Source organism: Siniperca chuatsi, linkage group LG20 (genome assembly GCF_020085105.1).
Source record: "Siniperca chuatsi isolate FFG_IHB_CAS linkage group LG20, ASM2008510v1, whole genome shotgun sequence".
Lineage (NCBI taxonomy): Eukaryota > Metazoa > Chordata > Actinopteri > Centrarchiformes > Sinipercidae > Siniperca > Siniperca chuatsi.
Window position 1 is genome coordinate 831,784 of NC_058061.1, and position 27,374 is coordinate 859,157.

The 27,374-nt window shown below is 43.7% G+C and overlaps 4 protein-coding genes across 5 annotated transcripts in view; 3 read left to right on the forward strand and 1 right to left on the reverse strand.

Moving 5' to 3' along the window:
• Positions 1 to 6,375, forward strand: part of bbs1 (Bardet-Biedl syndrome 1) — a 6,851-nt gene extending 476 nt beyond the window's left edge. Inside the window, exons 2-7 of one of the 2 annotated variants that reach the window (XM_044178195.1) lie at positions 720 to 1,134; positions 1,497 to 1,679; positions 2,052 to 2,183; positions 2,911 to 3,017; positions 3,275 to 3,395; positions 4,199 to 6,375. In XM_044178195.1, the coding sequence (XP_044034130.1) occupies positions 757 to 1,134; positions 1,497 to 1,679; positions 2,052 to 2,183; positions 2,911 to 3,017; positions 3,275 to 3,395; positions 4,199 to 5,029 (1,752 nt within the window). In that variant the 5' untranslated portion in view covers positions 720 to 756 and the 3' untranslated portion in view covers positions 5,030 to 6,375. Of the gene's footprint in view, positions 1 to 716; positions 1,135 to 1,496; positions 1,680 to 2,051; positions 2,184 to 2,910; positions 3,018 to 3,274; positions 3,396 to 4,198 lie in introns of both variants that reach the window. The other variant, XM_044178194.1, reaches the window with a different exon arrangement.
• Positions 1 to 27,374, reverse strand: part of LOC122867428 (microfibril-associated glycoprotein 4-like) — a 439,962-nt gene that overhangs the window by 56,769 nt on the left and 355,819 nt on the right. The gene's annotated exons all lie outside the window — the stretch shown is intronic.
• lect2.1 (leukocyte cell derived chemotaxin 2, tandem duplicate 1) lies at positions 8,584 to 11,926 on the forward strand. Its single transcript, XM_044178247.1, has 4 exons — positions 8,584 to 8,850; positions 9,450 to 9,567; positions 10,793 to 10,944; positions 11,624 to 11,926. Exons 1-4 carry the CDS (start codon positions 8,826 to 8,828, stop codon positions 11,791 to 11,793), a joined length of 465 nt encoding a protein of 154 aa, XP_044034182.1. The 5' UTR covers positions 8,584 to 8,825; the 3' UTR covers positions 11,794 to 11,926.
• LOC122867441 (microfibril-associated glycoprotein 4-like) lies at positions 20,255 to 26,471 on the forward strand. The gene is made up of 6 exons (XM_044178243.1): positions 20,255 to 20,414; positions 20,778 to 20,933; positions 21,139 to 21,177; positions 21,860 to 21,956; positions 22,128 to 22,295; positions 25,762 to 26,471. Exons 1-6 carry the CDS (start codon positions 20,409 to 20,411, stop codon positions 26,013 to 26,015), a joined length of 720 nt encoding a protein of 239 aa, XP_044034178.1. The 5' UTR covers positions 20,255 to 20,408; the 3' UTR covers positions 26,016 to 26,471.

The following is a 27,374-nucleotide window of genomic DNA, read 5'->3' on the forward strand; positions in this document are numbered from 1 at the left end:
CCGGGATCAATAACACCGCTGCAGCCTTAATACAGAGGCGGAAACAACGCACTGCATTCACTCGAGCACTGGACTCAATACTAATGTTATCTGACAGCTGCAGTCACTCTTCAAATGAAGACTTTACACAGGAAACATGATTTGAAATGATTTGTTCATACTGTTTGTAACATACTCATATATCCATACCCAGACAGAGGAGCACGTTTGTAAAAAGAGTATAAATGTGTTAAGACTCAAATTTAAAGCCCTGGTTCTTGGCAATAATAAATTATTAATAGTCACATTATTTATTCAGTGTAATATATATATATATATATATACATATGTAAATATATATATACATATGTAAATATTCTAATGTGAAATAATATCAATAACTAGCTGCTATTTGTAACTCCAAACATCTGATTCATTTGAAGATGAAAAAACAAAAGTGCATTTAGGAAATGATAAGCTCATTATGATGACGTACACTTTATAAAGTATCATTTATGTAATCCATCAAAGCCTGCGTTGAATATTTAATGCATGTTCAGTATTTTAGAGCTCGTACTTGCAACACATGAAGGTTAATAAGATCAGTCAGCATGAGTTCCTACATTACTCTCCTCTAGTTTAAATACAGTTTATTCTCATTCATGTTCTATTGATTATTATGGCTCAGTGTAGAATTTGTTGCCAGTCCTGATCCTGACGTCTGCTCACCTGTACAGCAGAGCAGGTGTTCCTGTCAGACTCCCCCCCGCTGTCATCATGTCGTCTGCGGAGTCGAGCGGTGACGGTGGGAAGTGGCTGGACGCTCACTACGACCCGGTGGCGGGTCTGTACACCTTCTCTTCCTGCGTGGACCTGGCAGACCTGAGCGGGGACGGGGAGAGTCGGCTGGTGGTGGGGGACCTGGGCTCCGGCTCGTCGGGCATGAAGCTGAAGGTGTACCGGGGCACGGTGCTGATGAGCGAGAGCACCCTGCTGGACCTGCCCGCCGGCCTCGTCGCCTTCTTCATGGACCTGCACGAGCCGCGCATCCCCGCCGTCGCCGTGGCGTCCGGACCCTGCATCTACGTCTACAAAAACCTCCGACCGTACTTCAAGTTCACGCTGCCCGGCCTGGAGGTCAACACACTGGAGCAGGTCTGAGTTTCTGTCAGGACACGCACGACACCCCTCACACTGGCTGATTCACGATGGTTTGTCTCATCACTGATTAGTTACAGTTGGTTAAAACCGAGCAGCATAAAGAAACTCTGTCACATCTGTATTTCTCAGATTTACATCAACAAAATAAAACTCCACAAAAAGCCAGTTTTAGGCAAGTTAGACTTCACCGGCCCAATCTAATGCAATCCAGTCCGACAGCTCTGCCTTACAAAGTTTATAATGGTCAGTTTGTGTTACAGGAGCTGTAGTTAGGAGCGGAAACAGCGGGATCGTCCTTTAATTTCCACCATGTGTTCAGACAGCGTGCTGACTGTACCTGTGCTCTGATTGGTCAGGACGTGTGGCAGCAGGTGAGGGAGGGTCAGATCGACCCTCTGACCCTGAAGGAGATGTTGGAGAGCATCAGGAAGAAGGCCGACGTCCCGCTGTCCGTCCGCTCGCTCAGGTTCCTCTCTCTGGAGACCAATGACATGGACGAGTTCGTCCACCTGCACAAGCAGCAGCCAATCAGACGGCAGGTAAAGCTCACGATAATATCAGTATAATTATTGATGATTTATGTGATCAGATTTGTCGTATCGTGATGTCTCGATGTGTTGATCGATTCACTTGATGACAACAAGCACGACTGAGAGTGAATGTAACATTGGAGCGACGTAGAGAGTGTGGAGGTGGTTACCGTGGTAACATGTAAGCGTTGTACGAAGAAGGTAACAGAAAAATATGGCACCACAGCAGATCTGAGTGCAAACAGAGCCAGAGATCACATGAGGGGGGTGCAGCCAGTTATCAGAAGTCTAAATAACCAGATCACATAAATATGGTGATATTGTTGTAAGGCAGTGCCACCCGGCCCTCGCTCACACTGACCGTCCTCGTCTGTGTTTCAGACCGTCATCACCTGCATCGGGACTCTGAAGAAGAGCACGGCTGACGACGACGGCGTCAGCTGTCTGGTGATCGGTACGGAGAGCAGCGACGTCTACGTCCTCGACCCCGAAGCTTTCATCATCCTCTCCAAGGTGAACTCCCATCGCACACCACTGCTGGACAGGCTGGACAACTGCAACTGGTTTGAACTGGTCCTACTGGCAGGATAGAACCAGTTTTACTTCTAAGCAGATCAGCCTGACCTGTGGAGTACCACAGGGTTCAATACTCGGCCCCTTTCTATTTAATCTACTTCTCAAATAATTTACGGCAGATTTATTTACCTAAATGGCAGAGAACCAGTTCTTTCTTTCTAATTTCTCCTGCCTCCCAGTTACTGCAAACTCAACACTTCCTCCCTGTCTACCTGCTGTCTTGGTAAAGTATGGTGTCCATTTCCACAACACAAACTGGCTGATGTTAGGCTGTCGTCTTTTACCCACTACCTGTTATTGGTAAGCTTTTAATGTGCAAAATCTACTCCGTTGAGTTTCATTGACATTTGGGCAAAACAATAAAGTGGAAGAACTGGAATGAATAAGTGGATGAAACTGTTTTTCTATTAAAAACAGAAAGTGTTTTGAGCAGACTGGTGAGTATGATGTGATGCTGTTGTACTGATGAATTACAGCTGTGGAAATGAACATTATGCTGAATTTATCATGTCAGCTGTTGTTGTAGGCTACAGGTAATTTCACCCCCTCAATATTGTTAGTGACCAGCTGTTTTTGAACATTAGTTGAAGTTGGACTTTGTGTTGAGAGTGTTTTTGTAAAGCTGCTGTTGAAACACTGAAACGTGTCCGTGTGACTGCTGAAGATGTCGCTGCCCGCTGCTCCCACCATGATGGACGTGACGGGTCAGTTCGACGTGGAGTTTCGCATCACGGTGGCGTGTCGCAACGGCAACATCTACATTTTGCGCAGGTGAGACACACACCTGACTGAGAGAGGGGAAACTCACCTGCACTCCTCCTCCTCATTCAACACGTTACAGGAGTCGACGGCTGATGAAGATTTACGAAGGCTGATATACAACCACAGGCATTGAAACTCAAAACCTTTTTGACCCTTATTTGATCCTGTTGATCTGATTTTAGAAAATTACTGAAACAAATTGAATTTCAAGTTTACACATGAAATAAGACTCAGACCTGACAGATGTTTGTGCTGCTGCTCTTCAGGGAGTCGGACAAACCGAAGTACTGCATCGAGCTGTCGTCTCACCCGGTGGGTCTGGTGAGAGTCGGGAAGAACGTGGTGGTCGGCTGCACCGACGAGAGCCTGCAGGGCTTCTCACAGAAGGTACAACTGTGCTCACACGATGATACACTTTAGATTTCTGACGACAAATGAAGTCTGAGGAGGAAACTCTTTGAACCGCAACCACAGAGAAGTGTCCTGAAGGCTGGAGTTTGGGTCAGTTACTAAGACAAAGACGATGGAGCCTGAGAGGAGCTCAGGAGGGACGAATGAGGCCCGTTTTTTGACCAAATAGTCCCAAGAACTAAACTCAGCAGCAAAATGAGTTATGAAAAGTCCTGTTTGTGTTTCTACTGCTTCTCAAGATGATTAAGCAAATGAGTCTGATAAGAGATTAAAACAGACTAAGAGTCTACAGCCATGCTAGCAGCTCTGCGAGGCTGTACTTAGACATAGTGGTGCTTTGGGCTAAATGTTAACATCAGCATGCTAACATGCTCACAATGACAATGCTAACATGTTAATGTTTACCATGTTCACCATCTTAGTTTGGCGTGTTAGCATGCTAACATTAGCTAATTAGCAGAAAACACAGAGTGCAGCTGAGGCTGATGGGAGCGTCAGCAGCTCTGCAGGTGTTCGGTCAGAAACCAAAGTGTTGGACACGTTAACATGTCGACCTGATGGTGGCGCTAGATGGAAAGTCAGAGGAGTGGAGGACGGACAGACATGTACATTATAAAGAGTCTGGTCTAGACCTGCTCTATAGGAAAAGTGCAATGAGGTAACTTCTGTTATGAATTGCTGTTATATATATAAATGAATAGAAATTGAACATGATAGCACCGCACTGCTAACAGGCTAAAAACAGTGAACTGTCCGTGTTTCTCTTGTTGTGTCTTCAGGGGAAGAAGCTGTGGAAGGTCGTCCTCTCCGCTCCCATCACCACCATGGCTGCCATGGACCTCCCCACCAGGGGCTTCCAGGCGGTTCTGGTCGGCCTGGCCAACTGTGAGGTCCAGCTGTACCGTGACAAGAACCTCCTGTGCACCATCAAGACACCCGACATGGTCACCAGCATCTGCTTTGGCCGGTACGGGCGCGAGGACGGGACCCTCATCATGACCACCAAAGGAGGGGGCCTAATGGTGAAGATCCTGAAGAGGACGGCGGTCTTCGACGACAGGGACAGCGCCCCAGGGCCGCCGCTGGCCCAGAGCATCCGCCTCAACGTGCCCAAGAAGACCAAGCTGTACGTGGACCAGACAATGAGGGAGCGCGAGAACGGCCTGGCCATGCACCGCGCCTTCCAGATGGACCTGAGCCGCCTGCGTCTGGCCTCCGCCAAAGCCTACGTCAAGGCCTTGGAGTCCAGCCTGACGCCAATGTCCTCCAGCCTCACCGAACCGCTCAAGATGAACGCTGTGGTGCAGGGCCTGGGCCCGTCGTTCAAATTAACCCTTAACATCCAGAACACGGCGGCGTGTCGGCCTGTCATGAACCTGGCCATCAGCTTCCTGTATGATGAGAGCCTGTACAGGATGAGGAACCCGTACATGAGGATCCCCCTGCTGGTGCCCGGACTCATCTACCCCGTCGAGACCTTTGTGGAGTGCACCAGCGACAAGGGCATCTCCGACATCATCAAGGTGTTCGTCCTGCACGAGGGGAAGAGCTCCCCGCTGCTGACCGCCCACATCAACATGCCCGTCAGCGAGGGACTGACGCTCAACTGACAAAACATGACGCTTCAACTTTATTCATTACAGACGCCAAACATCACAGGACTGAACTGAGAACAGAAAAGCTCACCTGGCTTCAGCTCAAACTTACAGAGTACTCCTTGTAGTCGGGTCAGATCGAGGTCGCTCCAGAACCCGCTCCAGAATCCTTGACCAGACCAAGACCATGTCTTCTAAAGAGTCTCAGTGTGGTTGTTTTGGTCTGCACACGAGTAAGATTGTTGTGTCCAGATCTGCAGAGACAATTCATACCAACCAACCGACCGGAGTCTAATTCATCTGGACTAAACAACACAGGTTTGAAAACACCCTGAGACCGGTTTCAGTCCACTTCCAATCAGACTCTGGTGGCTCATTTGTGGTGTGAAAGCAATCAGACTAACTACAGGGCTGTGAGAGAGTAGATATGTGATTTTAGGACGAATTCAAAACCTAAACTACTGTTGATAGATTGAGCTGTTAAGAAAGCGATCTCCTGATCTGTATAAGTGATGTGTAGCCTGATATACTAGAGCTAGATGGTGACCATGGTAACCCTTTCTACACGTTTGTTAATATATTTATAACAGATGAGGTCCAGTTCCAGTCTGGACTGATACAGCTGATAATTAGTCATTTCTTGGTGAACTCTTGGTGACTCCAGAGAAGATCAATACCTGCTGTCAGTCACCACGATTACCTCTGTGGGTCCACGTAGAGCTGATGATGCAGGATCACCAAAACTGTCCAATCAGCGAGTCAGTCAGTCTGACATCATGTTTACGCCTGTTGGTTTGTTTGTAAAAAGAAACAGACCAGAAATAAAAGACAACACTGAATAATTTCTCTACTACAGGTGTGAAAGAAACCTCAGTCACACAGAGGTGTGAAACAGCACCACCTGCTGGTCAGCTGCCAGTAAAACTGTTGTAAAACATGCTGACTTGAGCTTAGTGGAACTCCATTTATAAAATCTAATAAAATTTATTCCACATGAATGTTTTTATTCCTCACAGAAACTCGATTTCTACGACTGAATTTATGAGATTAAATGTTTAGCTGCAGTGGTGACCATTTCAGACCTTTGTAGATAACGTCGATGTTTGTATCGATTTGTTCAAGTTTGTGTAAATGTTTAAAACAGTGGTCACATTAAATATGTGTGTGTTTCAGGTAAACTACAGAGTCATCAACATACTGTTTGAGCTCTCAGGGATAAAAACCACTGCAGACAAAAGACTTGACTTTGTTCATGAAGGTTTTTGGAGAAACATTAACAGGACAAAAATGTTCTAATTGTTGTGGTTTTTTAGTTTATTTAATTTAGTCTTGTATGAAGTAAAATAAAACAATAAACAACACGTTTGTACAGAATTCATCATTGTGAAAACGAAGGTTAACCCTTACACAATTTTCTAGAAAGTTTCTAAACAATAAATTTGGTGTTTGCGGGAAATTTTCCGTGAAAGAGAAGCTCAATTTAAACCCACATAAATATTAATTTATTATTGGAAACTTTACTCTTTACTTTGCTGAATTGTATTCTCACCAGTTTTCACCACAGTTTTTCAGCTGACCTGCTGACTGAAGACGCTCTGGGTTACGACAGCAATTCATTAGAATTAATTAATTGAAATGTCCTGTAATGAACACGAAGTCAGTTCTGTCTTTTTATCAACGTATTAGTTATTTATTTCTAATTACTCACAGCAGCTGCAAAAGTTAAGAAGTCAAAAAAGAGAATTGAATTAATGAATTAAAACAAATAAAAGGTGAGTAAATAAAGTGCAGCTTGTTCTCCACACTTCTTCTATTAGCTCTGGTTTTATGTTAATCATTTTCCAGTATTTGCATCAGTAATGGACAGTCTTGTTTATTTTTTTCACGAGTTAGAAAACTTGAGAATTATATATTATTAAAAAATATCAGACTTTTAAAAGAAAGGCTTGTGACGTCATCCACTCCGTCACAGACCCCAGTGCCCCCATGGTGGTCTCTGGAGACTTTAACCAACCCCCTGGGAAACTTAACTAACCCTAACCCCCACCAGAGACAGTAAAACACTGGATTTGCTAATGTCCAAGAAGCGTACAGCTCCACAGCCCTCCCCCCACTTGTCTGATCACAACCGGATCTCTTGCCACATTATAAGCCCCGCCAGGACAGGCAGGAGACGTTGAGGGGCTGGTTTCAGGCCACAAATTGGGACGTTTTTGTTGGGAACTCAACTCACCCGGCAACCACCCTCCACTCCTAGCCCTGCCCCTCACATCCCAATCCCAGAGCCCAACACTGGAACTGACCCCCCTTGTTTAGACCAGGGGACCGTCCTCTCCCCCTTCCTGTTTACTCTGTACACCTCTGACTTCAGCTACAGCGTGGAGAAATGCCACCTGCAGACGTTCCCTGATGACTCTGACCCCTGTATCCATCCATGGGAAGGATGTCGAGGTGGTTCACTCCTATAAATCGAGGGAGTGCACCTGGACAGGCTGGGAACACAGGGGCCTGTACAAGAAGGGCCAGAGCCGGCTCTACTTCCTGCGGAGGCTTCAACATCTGCAACAGGATGCTGCAGATGTTCTACCACTCTGTGGTGGCCGGCGCCATTTATTATACTGCCGTGTGCCGAGAGACGCTCACAAGCTCAACAAGCTAGTTAGGAAGGCCGGCTCTGTGATTGGAGGAGGAGTTGAGTTGGACTCTCTGGAGGCGGTGACGGAGAAGAGGATGCTGTCCGAGCTGGTTAGGATCCTGAACAATCTCCCACCCCCTCCACGACATGCTGGTGGAGAAGAGGAGCGTCTTCAGCCAAGACTTAAACCCCCAAAGTGTTTGACCGAGGAACAGGAGATCATTCGTGCTGCTGGCCGTCAAACTGTTCAACTCATCGGACTGTGAGGCCGCTGAGGTCGTACTGGACACATAATGATATTTTCTCCAACTTCTGGCACAGTGCAAAACATCTTTTTAACTTTTAACTTATAATTACATTAATTTTGCACACCTTGCTGCAATTTGCACACTTGCATGCACGCACGCGCTTAAAAGCCTTTTTACTTTTGTACTTTTATGTTAGTGCTTGTGTTTGACATTGTTTTGCACTTTTCTTTGTACTACTGCTGCTGTGACATGCAGTTTCCCCCCCGGGGATGAATGAACTTTAGTTCAACGCTTAACAATATAATATTTTTATACTTTTATACGATTGTAATCTGAAAAGTAAATAGTAACTCCAGCTGTCAGATAAATGTAGTGGAGTAAAACGTTTAATATTTCTCTCTGAAATGTGGCAGAGTAGAAGTAGAAAGTACCTTAAGATGGAAATACTCAAGAGAAGTACAAGTACAACAAAACTGTACTTAAGTACAGCCCTTAGTAACTTTCCACCACTGTCTGGAGGTCAGATAAAGGTGAGGACAGGTAAACAGCGGCTGTTTGCTGTTGGTCAACACAGACAGCGAGTCTCTGTGGTTCATTATGTAACATGAAAACATGAATCTGCAGCTTCTGTCTGTTAGTTTGGTTGTGAGTCGATACAGTAGATAGGTTTGTTTCAACATCCCGTCCTGCAGCAGGTCGTCTTCTTCATTGTGAAATAATAAAAATCACAGAGACAAAGTGTTTGTTTGCAGCCTGAGAACATCTGGACCTGCTGCTGCTTTTCCTTCCAGTTAAACTGAGTCACACTGGACTTTCCACTGTGTTGAAAGAGGAACATCAGCCTCTATAAAGGCTGAGCGAAGCCTGAAACAAGCATCAGTAGGAACAGAAGAAACTGTTTATCTGGATCAAACTGTGAGATCTGAAGATGAGACGTGTCGTTGTTTTGCTGGGTGAGAAACTGAAACAGCTGCTGCGATTGTTGATGAGTTCATCCTGATTATAACGGACGAATCAGAAGCTTAAAACTTCTAATTCTTATCAATCCTACTGCTTAGTTGTCAATATTTAGCACCTCGTTCATTGTGATCAACAGCAAAGTTTGGCATTCTCCCTGTTTGATTTTACAGAATGGGGTCTGAACATTTGTGATTCTCTCCATACTGTCATTATTCAAACAATAAAACAGTTGTTTAAAATCAATAAAAGGACAAAACCTGTTAAATGAATTATGGACAGAAGAGCAGCGAGAGAAAATGTTTTACTGTGAACAAACTTTTCTTTGTGGTAAAAAATATAAAGTGAGAAAAAGGTGTTCAGATTTATCTGCAGGTGTGTCAGTAACGTTGCCGTGTGTGTTTTTACATGTACTGATGTCGTTGTGGGGACGCACCTCCCATATGGGGACAAACACCAGGTCCCCACATGGTAAACGAGTAAATGTCAGGATTCAGACTTTTGGTAAAGGTTAGGGTGAGTGTAATGTAATTAATGTAAGCCAATGTAACATCAAAACACGTCTGTGTGTGTGTGTGTGTGTGTGTGTGTCCAGCTGTGCTGTGTGTGTGTGTGTGTGATGGCGTAAAGTTCGGTCAGCTCTGCAGTGGAAACTCTGACAACAGCAGGAGGACGTCGGACAGCTGGGGAGCGGGAAACTACGGAGCCAGACGGTAACGCAACTACACAATAACACTACAAAATAACACAGGTGCATTATGGGAAATATAGGATCCAGTGTTTTGGGAATTTGACCCATGCTCAAGACTAAGTCAGGATATCAGACTTTTCTGTTATTAATCTGCTTCTCACAACAACAACAATGGAAGAGACACACTGAAGCTCTGGAGAAACAGATCAACTAATTAGAAAAAGAACGAGCAAATGTAAATGAATAGGTGGGTCAGATCTATCGTAGAAAAGGTTTCAGTCGTAGTCATCTGGGCGCTGACTCCTCCCTGAGGGCGGGGCTTAAGCAACACAGAGTAGCTTAAATTTCTGAGTTCTCAGACCATTTTCACAATTGAGATTCTGATTCTGAAAACAGCGTCCAGAGGACTACGACTGAAACCTTTTCTACGATGGGACGCTCCTGGACGAATGAGGGACGACACCGTCTCGGGTCCTGAGAGGAGTGAAGTGAGAAAAACTAATTGTGGTGATCCAATTTCTGAGTCTGATCTAAGTTTTCTCTCCTGTGTTTATGACTTAAGAACAGGCAAAAAAAAACATTTTGCCATTTGATCATTTGTCTGGCAAAAAAGAAATAAAAATTCACCTGTTCTTAAGTCAGAAACACAGGAAAACTATTTAGATCAGACTTAGAAAATTGATCACCAGAGACTTTTTTTCTCACTCTCAGGGCTCCCGTCGCTATCAGTAATGTCAGGAAGTGGCTGTGTGAATGTGTGCTGTACAACAAATGTTTAAAAAACCCGAATGATCGGCAGCACAGAGTTTGTGGTGGAGATCTCACTGCTCTGACCCGATCAGCGGCTGGTGAATCCACAGGTCGCTTTTTAAACTCTCACTGATGTGTGAAGACGTATTTTTCTGTTGTCATTTTGAGTTTTTCCTTCTTTCTCTTTTCAAATTGGAGCTGAAACGTTCAGTCACTCTACAGAAAATCATCATTAACACTTATAATAATGAAGTAATCATTTGAGTCATTTATCAATTAAAAACACCAATCATTATCAGGTGTGGGTGATTTTCTATCACCCACACTTCTATAAAGTGAATCTCTGGGTTTTGGACTGTTGGTCGGACAAAACGAGACATCTGAAGACGTCAGCTTGGACTCTGGGAAACAATTAATGGATTGATTGGAAAATAATTGATTACTTGACATCTCTGCGGGTGTGCAGCAGCTGTTAACAGCTGGATCGTGTGTTTCAGGGGGAACAGGAACCACGAAGGTCTGGACATCAGGTGCAGCGACGGATCGGCCGTCTACGCTCCGTTTGACGTGACTCTCCACGGAAAGGTCACCGTCTACACCGACCCCGCGAAGGCAGCCATCAACAACGGCATCAACCTGAGAGGAGAGGGTCAGTCCATCACACGCAACATTAAACCATGTTACTCAAGCACTTTAATTAAGTACACATTTGAGGAACTTGTACTTTACTTGAGTATTTTCTTTTCATGCCTCTTTCTACTTCCACTCCGCCACATCTCAGAGGGAAATATTACTTTACAGATTAAGATATATAAACACAAAACACATGAAGAGTTTATTAAATGTGATGTTTTGTTATAAATTAAACTCCAACAGTTTATACAAGTTCTGCTGAAATGAATCAGCAGCTGTTTTGACGGTTGAAGTCATTTTTCCTGTAAATCACTTCCTGGCTGCAGCTGCTCAGATGTGCAGATCTGGAATAATAATCTGATGATAGAATATATAACAGCACAGCAGCCACAGGGACGCTGCACTGCTTTAATGCTTTAAGGGCTTTTTCCTGATCACACTCTCAGACTTTCACTGCAGGACTTTTACTTGGAACAGAGTATTTTTAAAGTGTGTGTTAGTACTTTTACTTACGTTAAAGGTTTTTTGGGGAGTTTCATCTGGATCGAGGGTCTCAGGACAGAGGCAGTCGTCTGCTGTGCAGACTGTAAAGCCCCTTGAGGCAAATTGTCATCTGTGATTTTGGGTTATATAAATAAAATTTGACTTGACTTGTTATTGACGGTGTTATCGAGCTCGTGTCTTGTGTCCTGCAGGTCTGTGTTTCAAGTTGTTCTACGTTAATCCCATCCAAACCTCTGGATCAGTGAGGAAGGGGGAGCGGATCGGCACCATGCTGCCCATGCAGAGTGTTTACCCAGGAATCACCTCACATGTCCACGTCCAGATGTGCGACAGAAAGATCGACCCCACGCAATACTTCTGATCAATACTTCTGATCAATACTTCTGATCAATACTTCTGATCGACTCAGCGAGGACTTCTGTAACCTTTCTGTGTGTCGACATTAAAGCTTTTTTAAATTGATGCTTTTATAAACTAATAAAATTTAAAGATCAGTTTTGTTGTGTTTCTTTAATTATCAGGAACTATGAATCAACAGAAACATCACTTTGTGTTTTAATGTTTAATATAATAACAGTTTACTGACAACAGTAAACTGTAGAGTAGCTCAACTAATCTGAGAAACGTCCCACATCATTTTATCCTCTTGAGGCTCAGCGGCCTTTCAGAGGTAATGTGATGACAGAAAATACTTTACACACAGCTTCAGGTCCTGACTGCGATTTGGGGTCAATGCTTAGTAAACTAATAGCTGCATAACATCGAGTTTATCACCTTAAAACAACAAAACCAAACAGACTCAGTCCTCCATGTTGAGCTCCTTTCTTAACCCTGTAAACAAAGTAAAGGATGCATCATGTCGTTAAAGTGCATCCGCATCTTTTTCTTTTCTTTAACATGAACGGACCTTTTCTTCTAACAACATCTAAATGAACAGAAACAAGGCAGAACAAGAATAACAATAAAGGACAAATACACAACAATCATAAAAACAACTCGTACAAAGTAAAATAAATTCAAACTTCAAAGACAAAAACCAACGATAAGAAAAACAAGAGCAGACCACAGCTTCAAATTCAAGACAAGCGGGATCTAAATCAGAATCACCTCAAATAAATCAGTTACATAATTCTTTACAGAAAACTTGCTCAGACATATGAACCCGTTTTAAAGCTGCAGAGAATAAATCTTGTCCTTCATTGTTTACTTTTTCTTGGGCTGAAAGGAGTCAAATTTAAATCCAAATCAGTTTTTAACTTTATTTTTTCCCAACCCTTCTCTCAGTCCTGACTGTCAGTCAGCAGGAAAACTAATCAAAGCTGGAAAAGAAGATGAACCAGCGTCTGAGTCATTTTCTATCTCCGTGTGCTTCATACAGAAGCTTATTTAAATTCCATTTACTAAAAACTGGACTGAAAATGTTTCAAACCGAAACGTCTTGATTCTGAAAACAGCGTCCAGATGACTACGACTGAAACCTTTTCTACGATGGACCACTCCTGGACGAATGAGGGACGACACCGTCTGAACTGAAAATGTTTAAAAAAGTTCAGAAAACTTCTGTCTCCCTGAGTTTTGTTTTCCAGGCAACAAGGAACAAATCTCCCAGAATCCTTTGAGAAGAAGAATCGGCATGGCTGTGCCTTAGAGGTAGAGCGGGTCGTCCACCAATCGGAAGGTCGGCGGTTCGATCCCGGCTTCCCCCAGCCCGCATGTCGGTGTCCTTGGGCAGGACACTGAACCCCAAATTGCTCAGTGTGTGAAAATGTAGCGTGAAGCGCTTTGAGTGGTCGGAAGACTAGAAAGGCGCTGTACAATCTGTTTACCATCGAACTGTGTGTGAGGCTCCGTCTGCTCGCTGTTCATCCAACATTTCTGTTTGTGCGTTTTTATCTCTTCAAGTAAAAATATTATAAAAAATAAAAGTAAAGTTTGATTCGTTAAAATCAAACCTTCTTGTTAACATAAACTCTTCATTCAGATCCAGGATCCAGATTTGTTCTGTCAGTCAGGTGAGGCAGTGTCTGTTGCCGTGGTAACCGTACAGCTGCTGAGCTCGGTCTCAAGAGGAGGAGGGGGGCTTCCTGTTCGCGGCAGGACGGCGGCGAGGAGGAGGCGGAGGCTGCCGGCCATCATGCCGCCGCCGCTGAGGTAGAAGGCGACGCCGTACAAACACACAGCGAGGTCATGGCTCTGAAATCATCACTAACAGTAGAAACGCTGTTGCTACAGTCGTCTAAAAAAACAGCTTCACGTCAACATCAGTACTTTGCAGCAGGTCGCTGTGATCATTAATTCATTACATCAAAATTTCCCCAAATTATTCTTTTAATATCAAAAGTTTCATCAGTTGTAATTTTATTTATCGGTTAGTAAACTGCAGCGCGTCGATGGAAATGAATCAGATCAAATTCCAGATTAGACGAGCTCATGAGTCGGGATCACATGATCAAATAGAGCGATCAATAAGTGTCCACACAGCTGTAATCTGATCCTTTAATGCTTTTTCACTTTCCTGCAGCTCATTTTCAAAATCCTCCCCCAGCGTTTCGATGATTTCCACACAGCCACTGCTTTCAGTTTAACCGTCCAGTGAAGCGTCTCTGCAGCACGTCTGAAGTCTTTGCTTTGAACAGAAATGAAGCGAAGTCAGTGTCACAGAGCCACGCTGCTAGCACGGCTAAAAATTACTTTTTCAAAATTATGAATCAAAATCGACTAATTGATTAAATGATGTTCCAGCTCCAAAGTAAACACAGTCCACAGATAAAATCTAAACTAATATCCTGTTAATGGAACAATTCACTCAAACACACATTAGAAGTAAAATCGTCTCGTGAGACCTGAACGTTTTTATTTCTAGAGAGAAGTTTTCGTTTCACTTCAGGTCACCTCATGGATGCTGCTCGATTTAAACTTAATGTTACCAACTTTAAACTTGGAAATGTTATGACATTTTTATGTCGCTTTACTGTTTATTATGCAGGTTGGCCTGTTGAACGTGGCGTTAGCATGTTCTAGCGTCTATAGGCTACATGCTAGTGATGCACGATCGCGGTTATATCTGCGGATCTGGTGGGCCGGGTCATAAAAACAACTCTGATTAATAACAGATGGGTTGCAGGTGGGTGAAATAGGGTGAAGCTCTCAGCGATGCTGTGCCATTTACGCACGATTTGATCATGTAAATCTCCCGACATGCCGGCAGAGCAGTTAGGATCATACAGTGAAACTGGAGTGAAGCTGATAAATCCTGAGCTCCATCACAGCTGCCTAAATAATGTATTTCAGAGGCTAAAAGTTTCATTCTGTTTCCTCTGTCCTGTCAAGTTTATAACTACAGTGTTTAGTTTTGCTGCTTTAATGTCCCGCGATATTTGCTGTGACATTATCAGAATCAGAAATACTTTATTGATCCCCGAAGGGAAACTCTTTGTTACAGCAGCTCGTCTTTACGTCAGTGTACACGGGAGAAAGTACTAGCAAAAAATATAATACAATACACCAATACACCTTATAAAAACCATAAAAAAAACAGGACAGAAAATAAATTAAGTACCAAGTGGGTTTAAGTTTAAAATAAAATAAGTGTGAAGTACCAAGTGTGTTTACGGTTGATGATGAAAATACGGTATAAATGGAATGTAATAATATAAGTAATAAGTAGTATTGCAGCAGCAGTAATGGAGGTATGAATAATAAATAGGAAAAAAAACCCACAAAAAAAACCCAACTGAATATTGCACAAGAGTATTACATGGATATTGCACAGTTATTCAAGTATTGCAGAGATGTAATGATCAAAGTCCAGTTTAGTGACTTAGGGTCATACAGACTGACACTTAGAGGGAGGAGTTAAAGAGTCTGATGGCCACAGGCAGGAATGACTTCCTGTGGCGCTCTGTGGTGCATTGTGGGGGGATGAGTCTTCTGCTGAAGGCGCTCCTTTGTTTGACCAGCACGTCATGGAGCGGGTGGGAGATGCTGTCCAGGATGGCGTGTAGTTTGGCCAGCATCCTCCTCTCTGACACCACCGCCAGAGAGTCCAGCTCCACCCCCACAATGTCACCGGCCTTACGGATCAGTTTGTTGAGTCTGTTGGCGTCCGCTACCCTCAACCTGCTGCCCCAGCATGCAACAGCATACAGGATAGCACTGGCCACCACAGACTCATAAAACATCCTCAGCATTGTCCGGCAGATGTTGAAGGACCTCAGCCTCCTTAGAAAATAGAGGCGGCTCTGGCTCTTCCTATAGAGGGCTTGAGTGTTCTTAGCCCAGTTCAGTTTATTGTCTAAGTGTACTCCCAGGTACTTGTAGTGCTCTACAATGTCCACACTGACTCCCTGGATGGAAACCGGGGGTCACTGGTGCCTTGGCCCTCTGTAGATCCACAACCAGCTCCTTAGACTTTGTCGCATTGAGCTGGAGAAGGTTCTGCTCACACCATGAGACAAAGTTCCCCACCACAGCCCTGTACTCAGACTCCTCACCACCGCTGATACATCCCACCACAGCAGAGTCATCAGAAAACTTCTGAAGGTGACAGGACTCTGTGTGGTGGCTGAAGTCTGTGGTGTAGATGGTGAAGAGGAAGGGAGAGAGGACAGTCCCCTGAGGGGCCCCAGTGTTGCTGACCACGCTGTCCGACACACAGCACAGGCGCACGTGCTGTGGTCTGCCAGTCAGGTAGTCCACAATCCAGGACACGAGGGGGTCTCCACCTGCATCGCTGCCAGCTTCTCCCCCAGCAGGGCAGGCCGGATGGTGTTGAAAGCACTGGAGAAGTCAAAAAACATGATCCTCACTGTGCTTGCTGGCTTGTCCAGGTGGGTGTGGATGCAGTTCAGATGATGGCGTCCTCAACTCCCCCTGATGGGGAGGGGGGAGCAGAGTACTCAGAGGAGCTTGAGGGCCGACAGCAGCTGAGTTAGAGGGGGGATGAGCAGGAGCCGGTGTGTCAAATCTGTTAAAGAACAGATTCAGTCCAAGCTGCCTTCAACTCCTCTGCTGCCAGTCGGTCTGAAGCCAGTGCCGCTCCAGACCTCTCTCATGTTGTTCTGCTGGAGTTTCTGCTCCAGCTTCCTCCTGTACTTCTCCTTGGCCTCCCTGATCTTCACCTTCAGGTCAGCCTGGATTGCCCTCACCTCCTCCCTATTACCATCAGTAAAGGTCCTCCTCTTGGCATTCAGGATGTCTTTGATGTCCTTTGTTACCCACGGTTTGTTATTTGGATAACAATGGACCATCTTAGTTGGGACATTGCAGTCCACACAGAAGTGCACTCAGTGAGCCCATCAATGTCCTCTCCATGAGGCTCACAGAGTGCATCCCAGTTTGTCACCTCAAAGCATCCCTGAAGTATCTCATAAGTCTCCTCTGACCATCTCCTCACTGTCCTTGTGGTCGCAGGCTGCCTTTTAACCAGAGGCACATAGCAGGGTTTGAGGTAGACCAGGTTGTGGTCTGACCTACCCAGAGGGGGGAGGGGGGAAGAGCTGTATGCGTCTTTAACATTAGCATACAGCAGGTCCAGTGTCCTCTCCTCTCTAGTAGGACAACTCACATACTGGGTGAAATTAGTCAGTGTTGTTGAAACACTGACATGATTGATGTCTGTAGTTGTGCTATGGAGGTGTGAATGGCGTTGCACGCCGATGCCGGGTTAGCAGAGGGGGGGATGTAAACAGCCACAACAATGGCATGTGAGAATTCACGTGGCAGATAATATGGCCGGAGTCCCACAGCTAACAGTTCAATGTCCGGGCTACAGATACTCTGCTTGATAGTAATGTGACCAGGGTTACACCATCTGTTGTTGACCAGAACAGCAAGCCCGCCACCTTTCCGCTTACCGCTCCTGGTGTGATCCCTGTCGGCCCGAACAGTCTGAAAGCCGTCGATGGAAATGTTATGGTCCGGGATATCCTGGTGTAGCCATGTCTCTGAGAAGCACATCAAACTACACTCACGGAACTCCGTCTGACTCCGGGCTAACGCCGTTAGCTCGTCCATTTTATTCACCAGCAATCTTACGTTGCCCATGACGAGAGAAGGCAGACACGGCTTAAATCTCTTATTCACGGCTTAAGTCTCTTTTGTCTGCACCCCTCTCTCTTCCCTCGCCGCTTCGTTCCACCTCTGCATCCTCGGTGTGTCCTCCTCCAGATCTCAGTGGGGACATCGGTAGTCCTGGGCGCCATGCCACTCGGCTTCAGCGCGATCAGCTGTTCCCTGGTGTAAACAATGCGTCCTAACAGCTGATCTGCAGCGGTGCCCTGACCGAGTAGCAGAAGAAGAAGTTCCACGGCAAAGAAAAGTACCAAAACACTTTCTACTCTCATTTTCGTAAAGAGCGTAGTTTAAATTACACTTACACACAAGTTACTCAAGTTTGGAAGAAAAAGGAAAGTTAAAAGTTGGAAAAAGTAAGATGACGAGACGGAGCTACGGCGACATGGAAATGTTTTTACAGCAGCCTCTCTGATCGTTAAAGTAAACCGTTAAAGAAAACACTCATTCATCAATACGACACACAATAAAGAAATCACCTGGAAAGCTCGCGCTGCTCGACGTCATTTAAAAGTCAATGTAGCCTGCAGGGACCGGCGGAGGTGGAGAGAAATGTCCATGCGGGTGTGGGTCTCTAAATCGGAGAAAATAATTTGTCGGGTGGGTGGCGGGTGGATGATTTATGTGTCGGCTACATGTGGATTCGGATGATGTCAGAGCCGATCCGCATCGCTAGTAGGCTACACGCTGTAGCAATGTTTGATTATTTAGGCTGATAATGAGACAGTGTGAAACTGTGTGAACGTAAAACCTCATTCAAAGCCAGTAATCAGAGCAGAAGGCTGGATGTGGGGAACTATCTTTTCATGTTGCTTTTCGTGGAACTTCATACTGCAACGAAAGCTCAGGTGGCTTTGTTGTTACACGACTTGGTAGGCTACTTGTTCATGTGAACATTCACGTGATTTGGTCTATTTACCGCTACAAAGACACACTACACGTACACTTTTTGGCCCCCCTTTTTGCCTCAAAGCCCACTTCACACCGTTTCGAGGAAACATGTCGTTCAACCCAGAAACCATAGCAAAGCGGTGCACACCGTTTTCAGATTGAACTGTTTACATCTGTTCAACGTGGATGTAAAAAATGGTATGAAGGGGCCTGGGGAGTGGGGACAGACATCAAACAACCCATCGAGACAGCACTGTGCTGCACAACATCACTGTAAACATTACACATTTTAAAATCGGGTCTCTGATGATCAAAGTACGTGATTCAACATGATGGTGGTGGAACTTATATACAAATTTGAGGTACTTGTACTTGAGTATTTCCATTTTACTACTTTCAGTACACTTTTAATACTTTCAGTACATTATGCCAATGTTATTATTATTATTATACTATAGTATAATATAACATAGTATTATATTATAGTACATTAAGTTATATTTTAAATTTGGGGCTTTTACTTGTAGTGGAGTATTTTCACAACTAAGTGCCTAACCTTAACCTAATTGCAACCGGAACCCTAAGTCTTAACCCTCAAAAAGCCGTCTCTACCTGTGGGGGACCTCAGTTTGTGTCCCCACGATGACACAAGTCCCCACGGGTTAGTGTGCATCCAGTCCCCACTGGGATATAAGAACATGAAACACACACACACACACCAGTCTTATCGGTGTGAAGCAGCAGCTGCGCTGACCTTTGTGTGCTCTTTGGTTCAATGAATAATGTTTTCTGAAGCTCAGAACACTTTATGCTTTATGTCTCTGCAGAACATGTACAACATGTGCTTCGAGCTAAATGCTAACATCAGCATGCTAACATGCTCACAGAGACAATGCTAACAAGCTGATGTTTGGCAGGGGTAATGTTTACCATGTTCACCATCTTAGTTTAGCGTGTTAGCATGCTACTCACATAGGCTTCAGTTCAAGTGAGACAGGTGTGACCTCACCTGAACTCTGTACTGATGTGTGTGTGTGCGTGCACACTCACACATACACACACACAAACTTGTACTCCTTATTGGGACTTTTTATTTACTGCAGTCACTCCCTCACCCCTGACATTAACTATCACAACTACATGACTAATATAAAGCTAATGCTAACCTAATGCTGACCTTAACCCTCGTTTATTTTTGTGAGCAAATTTTAAATGCTTTCACTACATCCTTTTAAATGCACCCTGGGAGTCGTAGCTGACTTCTCTCCTTCAGTTTTTATGTCCACATCCTTCTTGTAGCTTTGACTTTTATCAAAGAACCAGATTTTGTTTTAAACACAGCTGTTCATCTTTTGAATTTCATGCTGATCCGAACCTTAAAGAACTCCAACTGTGAGTCCTGTAACACTTACTATGAGAAAAATAAATGGGAGTTAATCAGAGCATTTCCATGACCATGCTATATATGTTTTCTATTGCATTCCTGTCTGAAAGTAGAGGTGACGAAGTGTCATAAATATGCTGATGCATATGGTTCTCCTAAATACACCCGTGATACGATGTTCAGCTAGAGCTTCGATAAACTGGTCAGCCATGACTGTTTTGAGTGGAAGTGAACTCAAACAGAAGGAGTCAGCTTTCACACTTCACAACTCGATGTAGCTGCAACAAGACAAATTAAGAATAATTTTATATATACAGTATATCAACATACTGTATATATGTTTCCCCAGTTTTTCCAACCCCACTCCTTCCCTGGCAACACCCCCTCAATGGAGGTGAGTCCCCACAACGTGGTGGTGTGTCAGGTTTGGGTGTCAACAATGTTGTGTAATCCAAAGGCACACACACACTCAAGGATATAATTTCCACCTGTTCAGCGATTTGTTTTATCGGTGTGAAACAGCAGCTGTTCAGTAATTTAGTCATCCTTGGAATATAAATACCAGAAAGAGACATCAAAGCATCCAGACACACTGATTTTCAGCAGCTCACTTGGACAGAAATCTGACCATGAAGGTAAGTTTGTAACTAACTTTAACTTTCTGTTTGTCTAAATGTTTATAGTTTTAGTACGTTAACAGGTTCAGTAAGATTATTTAAAATATTGTGTGGTGACACAAGTTTCCTACAATTAACTTTTTTCTCATTTAGCCTCCCTGGCTACCTACCACTAACCTACATATATTTTAATTAGACGTGAATTTGTTTCATCTCCTCACAGCAACTCTAAATAATTTTTTTTTTGCATTAAAAGGTAAAATCTTCAGCACCAACTACAGCGGGTCTCCCTGCTCTGGCTGCAGAGGACAAACTCTGAAATGTTCAAATTCTACATCGTGTTTTGAATAAAACTAAATATTAACATCTCCTCTGTTCCAGCTGGTATCCGTCGTCCTCCTCCTCGTAGTTCCACTGTTGACCAGCTGCCAGCAGCTCGTCCTCCCAGTGGACTGCAGTGACATCTATCACCATGACAACAGCCAACCCAGTGGAGCGTACACCATCTACCCCATCGGATCCACGTCTGCTGTCCAGGTACACTTCATCCTCTCTGGGGCGCAGGTCGACCTTCAGACAGTAAAAGTGTTCAACATGTGAAGACAGTGAGATACAACAGACACAAGTGCAGCAGCAGCAGCAGCAGCAGCAGTAGTAGTACTACAGACTGTAGCACACATGGATATATTTAATATTTCCAAATGGATTAAACTGACTAATGAGCGTGTGTGTTTGTGTGTAGGTGTACTGTGACATGGACTCACAACAAGGACGGTGGACGGTGAGTATTTTAACTCAAGTGCCAAATCCGGCTCACCAGTTATCAATTCCAGGACCTGTTCAGACTGATCGAAGGCTTTCCATTAATTCTACCAAGCCAGCTCTGCTGTTACACAATCGATTTAACAGTCAAAGTTAATGTTTGCCTTATGTTCATGTGAGAATACTCAGCTTAATACGATAGTACATAAACTCTAACCTGCCAGAGGTCCACCCAGACAGCTTTAGCAGTGGGGCAGTTGTTGTCTGTTAGCTAAACCATGCTAGTCAGGTTAGCCCCTGGATATATATGGTGAATGCAAATGACAAATCACAGCTGACAAAGCCTCCGATGTTCTCGTTTCCCAGTAAGTTCCAGCAACACTGGACAAAGAGTGGCGCATCGGACTGACATTGTTCAACCAAAGTTGGGTAATGTCACGTCTCTGGATCCACAAACAACCAAACACGCTACCGTTACATCTTTTGCAACGGCATCACCCAAATGTGTCTATTACAGCGCTCAAGCCTCGCTATAATGTTGCCTGACTTGTGCATCAGTGTGTCCATTGTTCCTGACCAGAATAGACTAATCTGGCGGCTGATGTATGAGTTGTCATTCCTGAATATAGGCTTACCACTGGTTCAAACCTTGTTGTCTGGAAACATGAGCTAACCCCCCTCCCCCATCCCATCCCCCCCAGGTGTTCCAGAGAAGGAAGGACGGCTCAGTGAACTTTTACAGGCCCTGGGATCAATACAAGATGGGCTTTGGTAGCGCTATTGGAGAGTACTGGCTCGGTGAGAGATGAAACCAAACTAAGTACAAACAAACTCAGATGTGTGCGATGTGACTTCAGGTTTAGTGATACAATCAGCTCATGTTTCAGTACATTACATGATACAGAGTTTATGATTAGAATTTACAACCACCTCATGAGCTTCTATGTTTATGTTTGTGTTTGTTTTCAGGTCTTGAGAATCTCTTCCACCTGACTCTGAGGAAACAGTACGAGCTGCTGGTGGACATGGAGGACTTCAGTGGAAACAAAGTGTTCGCTCGTTACTCCTCATTCTCCATCGACCCAGAATCCTATGGATACCGACTGCATGTATCTGGGTTCACTGATGGAGGGGCAGGTGAGTTGGTGGTAGCAGAAGTTGTTTTGTGTTTTTCTGATCTTCAGTTTCCGCAGGGAAATGATTTTCACTAGGTGGGCTGACGACGTGTCTCTGCTCTCAGATACTTTTTTCTGTTTTCATCATAGCACTTCAATTCACCATGTATTCATCTCACTATCTGAAAGGCTCAAACTGATATCGTACAGTCTTGTGAAGATTTTATTAGACCATCTCACACAGTGACATGCAATAAACTCACACCATCGCTGTAGTCTTAAATTGCCTTTAGATTTGCCTTATTTTGTTAATTTTGCCAAGACTCTAAGCAGAACATTTTACAGTGTAAAACTCATCTTGTTGGTATACAATGGCGTAATAGAGCCATTGAAGGTAAAAAAATAATAATAATTACGGAGCCGGGGGAGGGGGTAATATTCCGAGAAAAAACTCGGAATTTTCCAGATTAAAGTCGAACATTTACAATAGAAAAAACTCGGAAAAATATGTTTTCTTCAGTGGATGACCTAATCAAATTATAGTTTGCAATCAGATTCATTTAGCAATAAGGAAAGACTTTTTATTTTAGCCCAGAATCACCATATTGTCATAAGCATGTTGCGTTTCACATACACAAGATAGCTGGACCCAAATGCAAGGCTCAGAGATGTCCACCTCTGGTATGAATTTACGAGCTGGGTCAGGCAACACCAGAACAGGAGCTGTAGTGAACAACACTTTTAATCTTTTGCGTTTCTGAGGTCCAACTTGGAAAACACTGTTAGCTCCATGGAGAGGCTTGAAGGCCGAGTTGATCAGAGGGAGAGGATACTTGTTCCTCACCGTGATGTGGTTTAACTCACGATAGTTGATGCATGGCTGCAGTGATTTGTCCTTCTTCCCCACAAAAAGAAGAAACCTGCGCCTACAGGGGATGAAGAGGGACCGATTATTCCAGCTGCCAGGGACTCCTTGATGTACTTTCTCCATGGATTTCTCTTGCGGGGTGTGACAGGTTGTACAATCTGCTAGAGGGAAGAGTGGCCCCCAGAAGGAGATCTATGGCGCAGTCGTGAGGCCGTTGAGGCAAAGACAGCACCGGTCTTTGCTGAATGCCTCCCCCAACTCATGGTACTCTTTGGGAATTGTAGTCAGATCTGGTTATGTTGGTTATTATTGGAAAACACAGGAAAACAAGGAAGAGACTAGCAGGATCATGATGAAGCATCCAGACTTTGAAGAGACATTGCAAGTTAGTATCAAAACTGTTGTCTTATAATCCAGTGAGTCATAACATCACCAACACTAAGTGTGCACAGGGAAACAGTCATAGTCTACCTCCCACGCACACATGCATGAAAGCAACGTCATTCCTTAACCTAATTCATTATAAACACTTCCATACTTTATGGTAAAATGAAAAGTCACTCAAATAGGTTGAGGCTCGAATTTAAGTTTTTTCTCTGAATATTACCCCCCTCCCCCAGCTCTGTAATTATTATTATTGTTATTATTTTTTACCTACAATGGTCCTAATACACTGTCGAATGTTGGCCCTCTCTGATGGACACACTCTGTAATTGTGCCATGGCCATGTCTCCTCTCGTTCATAAACAGCTGCCTCAGCTCAGGTTCTGTACCAACTGCTTTCAAGCACGCTGTGGTCAGACCTCTTCTAAAAAAACCCAACCTTGATCCTGCTGTCCTGTCAAATTTTAGACCTGTGTCCCATTTGCCTTTCCTGTCCAAGGTTTTGGAAAAAATAGTCTTCATTCAGTTAAACTCTTTTCTGGAAAACAATCAAATCTTGAAAAATTCCAGTCTGGCTTCAGAACGCGACACAGCACCGAATCCGTTCTGCTGAAAGTACAGAACGATATTCTCTTGTCCCTTGATGCAAAAAAGCCTGTGCTGCTGGTAATGTTGGACCTTGCTGCAGCGTTTGACATCGTGGACCATTCAGTCCTTCTGAGACGTCTGGCCCAACAGGTTTGCCTTCAGGGAACTGTGCTGCAGTGGTTTAGGTCATATTTAACAGATAGGACATTCTCTGTTATGATTGATGACCTTTCCTCCTCTTCAGCCCCTATGACCTCTGGTGTGCCACAGGGATCCATTTTGGGCCCTGTTCTATTCTCTCTGTACATGCTGCCTTTAGGTTCAGTTATTTCAAGTCACAATGTGTCCTTCCATCTGTATGCAGATGACTTACAAATCTATCTGCCGGTTGTCCCCAATTCTTCTGACAGTCTTGAATCCAGAAACAGATGTTTAGATGACATCAAATTGTGGCTGTCTCAGAACTTTCTCTGTTTGAATGAGGACAAAACAGAATGTATTGTTTTTGGCACATCCAACCTGCCCAGCGTTTCAGCTCCTGGTCTTGTTGTGTTGACCCCCCATTTTAACCACGTTGTGAAAAATTTGGGGGTGAAATTAGACAGCAGTCTAAAATTTGATAAGCAAATTGATTCTGTGGTCAGGGCAAGCTTCTTTCAGCTCCGCCTCCTAGCAAAGGTTAAACCCTTCTTGAGCGGTTGTGACCTGGAGAAAGCCATCCATGCTTTGGTTAGTTCCCACATAGACTACTGTAATGTGCTCTATGTGGGAGTTAACCAAGCTGGTCTTCATCGTTTGCAGCTTGTGCAAAATGCTGCGGCCCACCTGCTCACTAACAGTCGGAAACACGAGCACATCACACCTGTCCTATACTCCCTGCACTGGCTCCCTGTCCAGTTCAGAATTCATTTTAAAATTTTGACATTTGTTTTTAATGCAGACAAAGGCCTCGCACCTTTCTATTTGTGTCAGATTTTGAGCCCTCACCGACCCGGCAGAGCTCTACGATCTGCTGGGCAACATCTGCTGGAGGTCCCCCGGTCTCGGTGCAAACAGTGGGGCGACCGTTCTTTTGCAGTGGCCGGTCCGAAACTCTGGAACTCTCTGCCCATTGACTTACGTTCCATCACTGACCTGCCTTTGTTCAAAGCCAAACTTAAAACCCACTTATTTAGAATAGCTTTTAACACTTAGTGGCCCTGTGACACTTCTCTTTATCTTAATGTTGTAATGTGCTCTGCTGACCTATTTGTACTTTTATTATTATTTGTTATTATCATTTATTATTATTTTTTTAATCTTGTTTTTAATGTTGTACAGAACTTTGGTTCAGTTTCGGTTGTTGGAAGGTGCTATAGAAATAAAGTTTGATTTTGATTTGTAATTGAGACACTGTTTCTAACCTGACCTCAAACCTAGTTTCACATTCTGACATTTACTTATTTATCAGCTGACATCAGATATATTGGCTGGGCTGATTTATTGATCTAGCTCTATTCTGCAGTAATAAACCAGCACTAGTCCCAGTATGTGGACAGATTTTTAGAGTGCCAGCATCGTAGCCATAACAGTAGTTGAAGTAGTAGTCCCAGTTGTATTAGTATCATTGTCAGGATTCATCACTGTGATTCATGCTGTGTTTCTGTAGGAGACTCCTTGAGTTTTCACAACGGACAGAAGTTCTCTACCTTCGACAAAGACCAGGACTCCTCGTCTGGCAACTGTGCCAGATCATACCTGGGGGCGTTCTGGTACAATAATTGTCACCATGCAAACCCAAACGGGGTTTATCGTTGGGGGGCTGACGCGACTCTCTTTGCTGTTGGAGTGGACTGGTACCATTGGAAGGGTAATGACTACTCTCTGAAGGCCATCAGCATGAAGATCCGTCCTGTGCAGTAAATCTCCAGGACCAACATACAGCAGAATATCAGCTGATGATTTGTTTCTCTTTTCACTCTCACTTATCTAGAACATAATCTCACATGTTTATATGGAGTCTGATAAAGTGTTGATAATTTATAGAACAGAAAAAGATAAAGAAAACACATAAATAATAAAAGCAAATGTTTCGAAAAATTAAAGAAGAGAAAAAGAAAAGCCAGTCAACATGTAAAATGGTCGAAGTAAATATTTCCATCTAAAATAAAAGTCAGAGTTTGATTGTGTGGGTGAGCAGCTGCTGGCTGTAAAGAGAAATGATTCTCTGCTGGTTAAGATATTGCCTTCAGTCCGCTGGCTGCAGCTAAACACACTCTCAGCTTTAAAGTCAAACTAACTAGTTTCAACATAACGTTTGGTGGAGGCTTGAATCTTTATCTGCTGCACAGTGACAATAAATGAGAAGCTGAGCAGAAAGCTGATGTGATGTCTTCACTTTGTCTCCTGTGTCTATATATAATATAGACACAGTTATATTTTAACTGCAAGTCTACAATTTCTTCTTCTTATTATTATTGTTACCTTATCTTTCTGATCTGTATATATTTTAATATCACATTTCTTCTGTTTATGTATGTTTTAATTTTACACGTGCTTTGGCAATGTTAACATCTGTTTTCCATGCCAGTAAAGCCCAATTGAATTGAATTGAATTGAGAGAGACAGCATGCAGTAGCACAATGCAAATTCCACATAGAATTTTAAAATAATAATATTGTAATGGTATTGGCAATATTACTATTAATAAAATAATAATAGCAATAATAATGAGAATAATAGTAATAAGATTAATAATTAATAATAAAAAGCTTGACTCAGCAGCCTCAGATTTTCAGGCAGGGAGTTTAGAGCTGAGGGGTCCTGAAAGTTAAACCAGGTCTCCTTTAGTCCTGAAGCAGAACTCAGGAACAGCTAGAGTCCTGCCCGAGGATCTGAGCCTGCACTCTGGGCCATAGGGGATGAGCAAGTCATACAACTGGGAGCTAAACCATAAAGTGCTTTAAACCTGATCAGTAAAATCTTAAAATCAACTCTAAAACTAACTGGTGACCAGTGAAGAGGCTGAAACAGGCTGAAGTGATCTGGTCTTCTAGTGCTTGATAAAACCCAGTGGCTGCGTTTTGTATCAGCTGAAGGAGTGAGGTCGTTTTGTGGCTTTAACCCTGAATATAATTAATTACAATAATCTAACTGAGATGATATAAAAGTATGCCTCGAGATCAGGCTGGGAGAGAAAATACCTGATTTTTGAGATGCTTGGATGACTTTCGTAACTTGTTTTTCAAATGAAATGTAACTGTTGAATATTACACCCAGGTT

Coding starts and splice junctions, on each gene's coding strand:
- lect2.1 (XM_044178247.1), top strand. CDS start 8,826: ATGAGACGTGTCGTTGTTTTGCTGG. Junction 8,851..9,449: donor ACGTGTCGTTGTTTTGCTGG/GTGAGAAACTGA, acceptor GTGTGTGTCCAG/CTGTGCTGTGTGTGTGTGTG. Junction 10,945..11,623: donor CATCAACCTGAGAGGAGAGG/GTCAGTCCATCA, acceptor TGTGTCCTGCAG/GTCTGTGTTTCAAGTTGTTC.
- LOC122867441 (XM_044178243.1), top strand. Junction 20,934..21,138: donor GATCCACGTCTGCTGTCCAG/GTACACTTCATC, acceptor GTTTGTGTGTAG/GTGTACTGTGACATGGACTC. Junction 22,296..25,761: donor GTTCACTGATGGAGGGGCAG/GTGAGTTGGTGG, acceptor GTGTTTCTGTAG/GAGACTCCTTGAGTTTTCAC.